We start from the raw sequence: 11,790 nt of genomic DNA on the forward strand, positions 1-11,790 counted from the left end.
AAATGACCATGAAGTTAAGGATCAGACAAAGTACTATGCATCCTGCTAAAGGGGCCCCTCACTGAGGCCACAGGAACGGGAGTGTGTATCCTGATTCCCCTGCAGCAGTGGGTGAAAGCTGGGATAAGAACTAGGGACCCAGCAATCTATGACTTCCAAGTACAACTCCATGCCTGTCTTCCCATAGTCAGGAGCTGTTACGGTTTGTGTCTAGTTGTCCCCCCAAAGCCTCATGCAGTTGTGGGATGGCTTCTAGAGTTTGTAATTAATTCATGACCCAATGATGGGATTATAGGTGTAAGCATTACATCCTCCCCAGGGCAGATAGCATGAATACAACATAAGGAAGGGAGAGAGGCTTGCTCTTCACTGCTCCTCCCTCTCGGCTCTTGATCTCTTGCTTTTTGCCGCCATTATGAATGGCTGCCCTCTGCCATGTGCCACTCTGCCTTAGAGCCAGTAAAGTACGGACTGAAACCTCCACAAACTGTGAGCTAAATAAGCCTCTCCTTCCTTAATTTTGGCTGTCAGATATTCTGTCTCAGCAAGAGAGAAAAGTAACCAAGGCTGGAGCTTTGGTGGGTGGTACCCTATACTCACATACTTACCCTGAGACACACTGTCACAGACTCACATGCTTGCCGAATGGAAGGTGACACTGCTGCAGCTCCAGGCCACATGACTAAACAGCCAACCACATGCAGGCGGTGGGGCCTACAATCAGACCAAACTGAGGGGTCATCAGATGGCCTTCTTGACCCCAGTTTTATGTAATCTACAGAAGTCCTACCGCTTCTTTGGACCTCCAGTTTCCTTCGGTTATCATCACACTTCACTGAACACCATTCACATATCAACACTACAGGTGCAGGTTCAGAATTCTACTCTGGAGTAAGACTGCCAGGGCTTTGTAGGCTGGTTCCACTACTTGCTGTGTGATCTAATCTGGGAAAATTAAAAATCTCTTGTGCTCCAGTTTTCTCATCTGTTAAATAGGATTAGTAATGTTTCCTATCCCATGGGAGTATTACAAGGGATAAACAAAAAATATACAGGCCAAGGGTTTACCACGGTGCCTAGCACACAGTAGGCATGCAGTGATGGCTAATGTACAGGTTAGGTACTAGAGTTGTGAATGGTTGGGGTGAGGAGGAAACAAAGGAGTTAGTGCTTCGAAAGGTCAAGGAGGTGACTGTGTTTTCAAGGGGGACTCTTTTTAAGAAGTGTCACAGAGTAGGGAATAACACAGACCTAAGTGTTTCTACACATTTGCTGTGGTTTGCAGGATAGCAGCCTCCCAGAGCTGACCATGTGGTCATCCCAAACCCACATACATGGCCTTCCCTGACAGAGGGGACTTTGCAGATGTGTTCAAGCTCAGTCTCTTGAGCTGGGGAGATGCCACCACAAAGGTTTTAATAAAGGAAAGAGTGAGGCAGGCATCAGACAGAGAGGAGCTAATGATGGACACAAGGGTCAGAGTGATGTGCTCAGAAGGTGGAGGAAGGGGTTGCTACCCAAAGGACGCAAGCAGAATCCAGACACCAGACAAGCCAAGCAAAAAGAGCCTCTGCTGGTGCTCGCTGATGACACAGCCCTGTCAAAGCCTGGACATTAGCCTATGATGCCCATTTTGGATTTTTGACCCTTAAACTATAACAGAATAAGTTATATTTTTTTATGCCATGAATTTGGAAAGTTGTTATAACACCAGTAGAAAACTTAAACATGCCTTTGGGCATTTTTGCTGTATTTCACAAAACCTCTTATATTTCACAAAAGGTACATGCTAGCTCCTTATGACTCATGTCATACTTTCTGCAAGAGACAAAGTGAAAATTTAAGCTTCCAGAAGATTTGGTGCCACAGGCTTCTCAAATGGTCCTGCAAACCCATATCCTGTCCGGGTGAGGCTCTGAAACTATAGGGCTTAGTGAGGGCCACTAGCACCTCCCAAAATCTCCCAGGAGAGCCCCCAGTGACCAGGGCCACTGCTGATAACAAATAATGCTACCAGTTTATATGTGCATGATCTTCTGTGTTTTTAAAAATCATATATCCATGGCCTCATTTTAATCCGTCCAACCTATATAGAAATAAGTGGCTCAAACACATCCTCAGAAAGTATCAATGGCAGGACTTGACCCAGGTCTTTCACCTTGAAAGCCAATTTTCATTCTCCCATCCATGACTATAACTTGTTCTTACCTTGGTAGATGAATGACTGGGAATAAGAGAGAAGAAAAGGAAAAAATACAGGAAAAAATAGGGAAAGGCTATCTAAACAATAAATCAGCCAGGCCTCTGCAAAGCAGGGTGGAATTCTGATGCAAAGTTGTGTCTTGGATGCTAAAGTCAAGGAAGCAAGGCGACAAGGGAAAAAGCCTTGGTCTACACTGGGTCTCGGCTTTGGTCCTGTCAGGGACTAGCTCTTGGATCCTGAAAGAGGGTCACTTTCTTTGCTGTTCTCATTTTACTTATATTTAAAAAGAGGGAGCCTCTGAGGGCTGGCCAAATAGTTCAGCAGATTAAAGCACCTGCAAGCAGGCTCAGGACTTCGATCTGGGGCCTGCCTTGCCCCCAGGGTCCACTGAGACAGTGATTGAGACTGGGCATGGTGGCAAAGGCCTGTAATCTCAGCTCTTGGGAGGCTGTAAACAGGTGGATCACTACGAGTCTGATCTAGTATGAGACCCTGAACACCCTGTAGACACTTCCCTGAAATACAAAAAAAAAAAAAAAGAAAGAAAGAAAGAAAGAAAAGGGGAGCCCCATGTACCTGTCCCTCCCAATTACTGGGGACACTGAGGCAATTTCAAGCCCAGCCTGGGCAACTTAATGAGATCCTGTCTCAAAATGAAAAAGAAAAAAAAAAAAAAAAAAGAGAGAGCTGGAGATGTAGCTCATGGTACAGTGCCCTTGTCCACTGGAAAGAAAAAGGCTAGCTAAGCTCTACTACCAAATTCTAGCTATATGTTTCTGAGATTCTCCCTTTAGAGGCCTTTTCTAAGCAGTGCCATATGCTTATAGATAAAGTAGCCTTTTCCCAAAACTGCTTTGGGCCAGAAGTACCTTTTTTGGATTATCCATAGAGAATTTATTTGGGGAGAGGACCTGAGTTGAAACACAAAATTCATCTGTTTCATATTACACCTGTTAGTCTGCAGATTACAGTACATCATGCTTTTAGTGGGCCTCAGTTTTTACCTGTCCCGGAAGACAAGTGTAGCATGTTCCTTTTGTAGTATCATGCTGGTATTCAAGGTTTTCAATTTTGCAGCATTTTGAATTTTCTTTGTCATTTTTAAAAGTTGTACCTCTGAGGCATTTTATTACAAAAAGCTAACATAAGCTTAAAATTCATCACACATTTACTTCATTCTTTAGCTTGACCTTTTAGTAAATCTTTAGTTTCACTGATTTTTTTTTTTCATTTTTTCATTTTTTTTTTTTTTTTTTTTTAATTTTAGAGTCTACAAGGTGTTCAGGGTCTCACCACTAGATCAGACTTGTAGTGATCTGCCTGTTTACAGCCTCCCAAGAGCTGGGATTACAGGCATGTGCCACTATGCCCAGTCTCAAGTACTGTCTCAGTGTGCCCTGGGGGCAGAGCTGGCACAGCAGGCCTGGGGATGGAGCCTTTAATCTTTAATCTTTAATCTTTAATCTGCTGAGCTATTTGGCTGGCCCTCGTTTCACTGATTTTGGGTGTTATATTAGATCTCCCTTTGCTGGGTGATGTAAGAACATAACTTATCGAGGAGCCCCTCTTACTCCTTTCTGAGACAGGGTCTCACTGCTGCTCAGGCTGGCGTGGGGCTCACTTTGTAGCCCAGGCTGGTTTCAGACTCCCAACAGTGCTCCTGCCCAGCCCGAGTGCTGGGATCACAGGCGTGCGCCTCTACAACTGGCTTCGACGGGCCTCTCTTCCGTTTCCTGTATTGGCAGGAGGACTCCCACCTAGCATCGAGGCTGCTTCCTGCTTTGCCCCTTCGGGTTCAAATCCACCTCCGCTTTGGTCCTTACTGAAGGCAGATTTGGGTAGATTTTGAGAACCTTCTTTTACTTGAGGATCCATATACTTCATAGCTAGTAAACCAGAACAGCCTTCAAAGCCTCCAGCAGCAGCGGTCAGGACATCTTCCGCACCTGTACTGGCCATGTTTTGCACCCTCCCCCCACCTCCACTGGGAATGTGCTCCAGTCCAGCCCAAAGGCCAGAGCCACCAGAGGAAGCACATATCTAACATGTACAGGAGGGGCTGGTGAGATGGCTCAGTGGTCTAAAGCACGTACTTGCAACAAGCTTAGCAAAGCACAGGCACCGCGGTTCAATCCTCCAGCACCACATGCCAGCCAGCCCCGCCCCCTGGTGGGCTGAGCTGGCCACACACACACACACACACACACACACAAATAAATAAATAAATTTAAAAAAAATAACATGTACAGGAGCGCTCTGAAATCTGAACTTCTGATTAAGGATGCTCAGCCTATAATATTAAGTCGCTTGACCCGGCCTTCCCAAACACCCCCTCGCAAATGCAAGGAAAGCACTGCTCCTGTCACAATCTGCAGATTTAACTTCCCGCTCCCTGTCCGGTTACGTTACACTCTTCACCCTCCCCAAAGTGGTCTTCTGTCTCTTGCGCTGGTCTATGCACTTGATCAGAATTTTCTGTTTCCACACTAATTCCTTTATATCAGCCTACAAAAGTTGCCTGTGAGTACACAGCAAGGTGCCGTGCACCGAGGCAAGATGAATGGCATTACACATCGAACTTCTCAGGAATACATGCCGAAGGATCTCGGGCAGTTCACTTGGAACTGTCTAAGGCAATGCTGGAGTCATTTCTGTGCCTGGTTTGCTTCAGCTGAGATAATCAACAAGGCTTGAGGCAGACGAGACAAGAAGGGAGAAGAGTAGAAAAGAGAGGAAGCAAAACAAAGCAAATAAATCACTCTGTCTCCAAGATGGGTAAAATCTCATAGGGCAACAAGAGAAAGGATGGGTGGGCAGTGCCAGGAGAAGCTGGTGAGGGACAGACACTGCTGGTGGCACTGGCTGGGACTCCAGGAACCCGCGCGGTTCTGTATGCATTTGTGTGTGGTTATGTGAACAGAGATAGATTCCTTGCCTGTTTCCACAGAGCTTCCCACCCAGGCTGAAAGAACAAACGTTTGCAGAGCCAGCGTGTAAATATTTGTGAATGGGGCACACGCAACACCAGAGCGGGATGCTAAACCACCCTGTTACCTGGTTCAAGGAGAAGGATCCTCCAACAAATCCTGCAAGAAAGCAGAACACTGGCTGCCTCTGGCCATCTGCGCCGTTGGCTTCCCCTCGGCATTTTCCAGGCTGCTGTGAGATTCCCTGCCAGTGTTTCTGAGCTTCCCACTCTGTGGGGGAAGAGCCTGGGCCTGCGCAGCTCCCTGCCAGGGCTGCTTTAGGGACCAGGGTGTTTACACTTCCACCAGGGCCAGTGAGCACCACGGGAAGTGTTACACAAACAGTGGGTGACTCCACAGAAGGAAGATGCCCCTTTAATTAAAAAGGTGTCCATGAGCCAATGTGTTTACTCTACACGCCAGCCTCCAGGTTCAAACCTCCTCTTATTTAGCCAGCACTTTAGTTATATTTTGAAAGAAAACCCATTATGTACCAATTGGAAAATTATCCTAATGCATATAGTCTGAAGACTCCCCACCGCTGTAACTGCCTCCTCTCTTTTTCTCTGCATTTATTTACTCCAGAGAGTATCAGCAGTCCTTAAGAGTTTTCTTTAAAGGAAGAAGAGAAGAATTCAACAAGAAAGCTTTATGGAAAGCAAAACAAAGACAGAGGCAAAAGCCCAGTGGAACAGAAAAGCAAAGCCACTCAGCTCAACCTGGCGTCACTGTGGTGACTGCAAAGGATGGGAGAGGGGCCTGCCTTCAGCCTACTCCACAGCTGGGATCACTGAGGCCTTGGAAGGAAAAGGAGGCACATGAGTGCAAACAGCCCAGAGACTGGGAGCGCAAAGTCAGAGTCTGAAAGAATCGGAAACCTCTCTTGTGTTCTCGTACGCAACCATCAGAGAGGTGCAGAGTCCCGCACCTTCAGACAGCGGAGTCCAGAACCTTAACATTCTGCAAAGCTTAGCAAACATCCAGCTGCTTCTCAGAGAGCTGCAGGGAAGATCCACAGCTAGGGCAAGTGGCTGTCTTCGGAGTGCCAGCTGGTGACACTTGACATTGTTTCTTCCTCTTGCGTCTGTTCAGAACGGAGCAGCATGACATGCCCAGGGTAAGCGCTCAGACCTGCATGTTTATCCGGGACACTGCACCATGCCCCTCACCCTCACAGACAGCAGATGGCCAAGAGTGTAAGGTCACAAGGAAAAGGGGAAGTGACCAAAATGGAAGGGGCTGAGATATGGCTCAGCAGTGCAGTGCCTGCCTGGCAAGAGTCAGGCTCTGAGTTTGAGTCCTGATATCCCCCTCAAAACAAAACAACAACCAAAACAGAAGAAGAAAGGAGACTGCCTAACATACACTGTGAGCCCCGGAGAGGGTCCAGAGAACTCTGGCCGTCGTCACATCTATTTGCTCAACCAGAGTGTCTTAGTTACTTTTCTTGTTGCTAAGACAAAATAGCTGATGCCTGAAGTGAAGAAACGTTTATTTGGCTCACAGTTGATAGAGATTTCAGTCCATCATCAGCTGGCTCCAAGGCAGAGGGCACAGCAGGAGGCACTGCAGGGGAGGAGCAGGGCAAGGTGGGCAGAAAGCAGCACAGCAAACAACAGATGACCGCAGTTCTTTCTGTCTCTCATATTTCTTCCAGTTAGTTAGGGTGGGTAGTACTCACACCCTCAGTCCTAGTGCCCTTGGTCCTAGCATCACACCTGAATCAGTCCCAGGGTCACACATTCCACATGCTGTCACTTCTAAAAGAAAACCTCATCTATGACTGAATGAGGCTTCGAGGGGACATCCAGACACAAACCATATCACAGAGATTCTTCCAGAAGGCTTTGGATAAGTACCCAGCCCCTGGGAGAATATTTCAGCCAGGAAGCCAGGGCTCTCAGGCTGATGAGGACCACAGGCACCGTCCTCCTGGCACTGGACCTGTCTTGCTTGGGGCTGTGCCCAGCCTAGGGCCGAGAGGATCTCTTCTTGAATGTGCCTCTGTCTATGTGTCTGTCTCCCTGTCTGTCTCTTTCTCTCAATTCCACAAGCCTGCAGTCTGGCTCCACTTGAGAGCAGTAGGAAGATAGCCATACGGTGCACTCAGCGTCCCTAAGTCTGGCTGTTTATTATAGCCAGCAGCTTGGGCAATGCTACTTCTGCATGGGTCTGCTTCTGCTTGGGCCTGGCACCTGCTCAAGGGCCCTGGAAGAGAGAGAGGCACGCAGGAGCAGAGTGAAGTACTGAGGGAAAAGTGTCTGGTAGTGTCTGCCCCACGAAGGGCAACCGAGAAAGCAGCAGCACACAGACCTGCGCAGAGTTGCATCACCGCTTGAGTGGCAGGAAGGCCACGCCCACTTCAGGCCCCCAAACTGTCTGCATCAGGTGGCCCCTTAACCATCACAACCATCCTATGGGACAGACTTTGTTACTGTCAGACAAACTGTAAGAACAGCCAGTTATGGTGGTGCATGCTGGTGGGGTCATCGCAGGCACACAGGAGGCTGAAGCATGAAGACCCCTTTAGCCACGAGTTCGTGACCAGCCTGGACAATAGGGCAACACCTTTTCTCAAAAAATAAAAAATAAAATTGATAGACAAGAGAACTGGACCTCTGGTGGGAGACACACAGCTCCCTGGGTTTGCTGTCTCTCTGAAAAGGAAAATATCTCTAGCTCAAGCATCATGGACCACAGACAGCTGGAATTAGAGAAGGCTGAGGACATGGGTAGAGACAAAACCCAGGGTCACAGCCACTCAGGTAAAATATTCAGCCAGCAGGGTACATGCATCAGGTGCACATCTGATCTCCCAGCAGCCTCGGAGGCTGAGGTCAGAGGGTTGAAAGTTCAAACTCAAGGTGGGCACTTAACAAGGGCTGGGGATATAGCTCGATGCAATGGCCCTGGCTTCAGTCCCCAGTAGTGAAGGAGAAGGAGAGGGAGCGGTGAGGGAGAGGGAGGGAGGCAAGGGAGAGGAACGGGGAAGGAAGGAACGAAGGAAGAACGCAAGCAAGCAAGCAAGCAGGTAGGCAGGACGTCCTTCAATCTCTTTGCCACGTAATCTTCAGAACCTGTTGCCTCATCACATGATCACTGTCTGAACCTTGACAGCGATTATGTATATGAATGTGCTTTGTCATCTCTGGAGTGGTCTAAAAACCTAAGGTATTATTAGAAATTAGGGCATAACAGGGAATTGCTGGAGAAGCAGTGGGAAGGGGCTGTAATTATGCCACTGGCACGGCACATCGGGACACCTCAAGGTCAATCAAAATAGACAAACTACTGATGCATGCAGATTATGGGACGAAAATACTGTGCTGAAGAAAAGGAGCCAGATGCAAGCCCACGGAGCACGATTCCCCTTAGTGCTAGCCTAGAAGGCGCACACTTGTCTATACTGACAGAAGCAGGTAGGAGGCTCCGAGGGCAAGCGGTAGAGGGAAACTGACTGAAAGGTGCATAAAAGAAACTTGGGGTACAGACATGCTGTGTCTCAGTGGTGATCACGCGGGTACATGATGTCCAAATACATCATTCGGGGTCTTTACACTGAACTGCATCTCCAGTTCTTCTTCATTTTATTTTGAGATGGGATCTCACTAAGTCAGTCAGCCTGGGCTGAACTTGCAACTCTCCTGCCTCAGCCTCCCCGAGTGCTGAGATTACAGGCATGCACCAGCTCTAAATACAGCAATCTTTAAGTAGGTGCAGTTCACTGTACATAAGCTGTACCTCAAAAAAAAATGTCAACAGAAAGCATGCCAAGATCTTTGTTCTGAAAAAGAAAAAGCTTCTATCTCCAGAACTATGGTTTACAGGCAGCTAGAATTAGAGAAGGCTGAGAGCGAGGGCAGAGTGGGGACAAAACCAGGGGCAGAGCCACTCAGGCAGAATATTCTACTGGCCAGGAGGTGCATGCCTGATCTCCCAGCAGCTCAGGAGGCTGAGGCAGGAGGATGAGGAAGCCATTGCCTAGAAGCTTGCCTGGACTTGGAATTATGGCAACAGGGCCCCCCCAAGTACCAACTCTGAGATAGTGGGGAAGTCCAGGGCTCCTCTGGCCTCAAGCCTCCTCACCTTTCGCGCAATGCGCACACTGTGCGCTTTATCCCACATGACTGCCATTGGGAACAGGAGAGAGAACAAGCACTAGCTCACATCATAATGCCCCAGTGTACGGGTGCCACAGGGGAGCACAGAGATCAGGGAGGCCACTGACTTCCTTGCCGCTGGCCCACCAGCGAGTGTTCTGGCCCCAGGAGACCTCCCTGTGTCTTCTCTTCCTACCCAAGCCTCCTGGGGGAGTGGTTAGGGCCACCAGGCAAGAGCCAGCGCCCTGTCAAGATACTGGGTTAGCCAAGGCTTTGAGGGGATCCAGTGGCAAACAAAAAGAAAGCTGCAGAAAGCCAAGTACATGAGAAACTCGAGCCCATGAGCTCTGCCGGTCGCTTCTCAACTCCTTCTGCACCAGCCTTGAGCTGCCTTTATCTTCCGGCAGGCAGGGAGGGAGGCACAGCTAACATGGCTTCTGGCCCAAAGCTAAGTCCAAGGTGCTTACCCCACCTCTTTCCTTCTGCCACCGTCTTCCTCTTTAACTAGACATCATTCAAATATGTTCATCAGGAATAAATAAAGGCAATCCCACACAGCAGCACATGCAGATCCTCCCAGGTGCCAGCACCACCTCTTACCTCCTGGCATGGCTTCCAGTCAGCCCAACAGCCCATCACAGCCAGCGACCCAGCCTAGTGTCCCTGTTCCACGTCTTTCCTCTCCATTTGCGGAGCCTCCAGAGTGAACAGGACATGCACTGCCCAGTGCACAGGCCCACTGAGCAAATGAGGAAGGAGTCAACAGCTTCAACTGACAGAAGCTGAGCTGGAATTTGGGACATCTGACCCCTCCCAGGCCTCTTCCCAAGATGACTTCACTTTTTTTTTACAGTGCAATCCTGGAGATAAATCCCAGGGCCTCCCATGTGCTTGTCAAGCACTGAGCTACTCTCGTGCCCTGTGCAAACTCCCATGATGATTATTATTATCTCTAGGCCTTTAGGAAACATACACAACCCATTTGCTTCCAATAAAAGAAGTTCTAGCCCAGGTGGCCTTAATGAATAAAAATAAAATGCAGGCCAGGGTTGTACCAGCGAAGACTCCTAGGTTCAGCTATGTAGCACCTCTCTTCAAGGTCCATTGCTGGCCCCAAGCTACAGAAGTGGGGCCACAGAGGGGATACTTGCTCTGGCATGAAGCCAGTCACGTCAGGGCTCCTGTCCCTCCTTCCTGGGCACCACAGCACTCGGCCCTGTCCTGGCCTGGCGCCTCTTCTTCCTCAGGCCTGACTAGTGTGCTCTGGCCCCCCTTTCCCATCACCTCACTGGCCTGGAGGAAGCTAGAATTTTATTTTTAGAACTTTTGGAAAGGGGAAGTGCTAAGGAACATAGAAAGAAAAGGAAGGGACAGGCCATTCTGGCCCCTTGAAAATTTCCTTCCTGCTGCGTCCCCTGCCACCCCTTCTCTCGCACTCATACAACACATGGGCCCGCGAAATCGCCGCTTCACCACCCTTCCCCAAGTGTGGGTTCTTCTGCAGCCCCAAGTAGGACAGAAGTTCACATGCGGGAGAAAGCCCGGACCAGCTCCAAGGGAGTGATGAGCTAGACAGAGCTGCCTGCGGGTCACTGTGCTGGGGCCTTGGCCTGGCTGTCCCAGCTCTGAGCTCCAAGCATATGCTCAGGGAGCATGTGGCCCTGACAGGGCTTGAGTGACGGCCCTAGGCCACAGCACAGCATGGCTCAGAAGGGGTCCAGTCCTCTTGCATTCCTGCCAGGCCCCAGCCAAAGTGCCCCGTCCTGCTGATGTCTTATGCCAGACCCAGGGACACTCGGGCTGTCTGTCCTGGGTGCTGCAGCTCTCTCAGAAGGTCCTGCGTGGGGCAGCAGACTCACTCCTGCCAAAGGTCACAGCCATAACTTTCTAGCCCCCAGAGAAGCTGCTGCTCTTTCCTGCTGTGGGTTCTCTTTGTGTTCCTTCCCCAGGCTTAGTCTGCAGAAAGACTCTCATCAGCACAGCCTGGCACCCTGCTGTCTTTCTTCTCAGTTCTCCACAACATCAACAATCAATCCCAGCACTTGGGAGGCTGAGCCAGGAGGATCACCACAAGTTCAAGGCCAGCCTGGGCTACCTAGTGAGTGCAAGGCCACCCTGAACTACTATGTATAGTAGACTGTCTCAAGAAAAAAAAAGCAAGCAAGCAAGCAAGCAAGCGTGAACTCTGTTCTCTAGAATCTCAGATGGTCTCTCTTCTTTCTGAGCCAAGCTAAGTTACTAAGGGGCAGGCCAACTGCAGCAGCCCTCCAGTGCTGAGGTGGAGAAGATTCAAGCCCTCCCAGGAAGCTGAGCTAGATCAGGTGACCTTCAAGAGCTTTGTGCCCTTTCAGGCAGAATTCTTGGTCTTAGCCACCCAGCAGAAAAGTATAAAAATGAAATATAAGAAGTAAAGCCGTGGGCTGGTGAGATGGCTCAGTGGTCTAAAGCACCTACTTAAAACAAGTTTAACAAAGCAGAGGGACCGCGGTTCGATCCCCCAGCACCACATGCCAGCCAGCCC

General features: G+C 49.3%; 1 protein-coding gene across 4 annotated transcripts in view; it reads right to left on the reverse strand.

Moving 5' to 3' along the window:
* Positions 1 to 11,790, reverse strand: part of Ubash3b (ubiquitin associated and SH3 domain containing B) — a 153,181-nt gene that overhangs the window by 135,903 nt on the left and 5,488 nt on the right. The window contains exon 1 of one of the 4 annotated variants that reach the window (XM_023721120.1): positions 9,870 to 9,986. The exons of the other annotated variants lie outside the window; for them this stretch is intronic. Coding sequence (XP_023576888.1) covers positions 9,870 to 9,879 — 10 coding nt within the window. The 5' untranslated portion in view covers positions 9,880 to 9,986. Of the gene's footprint in view, positions 1 to 9,869; positions 9,987 to 11,790 lie in introns of those variants that run through there. 4 annotated transcript variants of the gene reach the window in all.

The sequence above is a fragment of the Octodon degus genome, unplaced genomic scaffold (genome assembly GCF_000260255.1).
Source record: "Octodon degus isolate 3935 unplaced genomic scaffold, OctDeg1.0 scaffold00080, whole genome shotgun sequence".
Classification (NCBI taxonomy): domain Eukaryota; kingdom Metazoa; phylum Chordata; class Mammalia; order Rodentia; family Octodontidae; genus Octodon; species Octodon degus.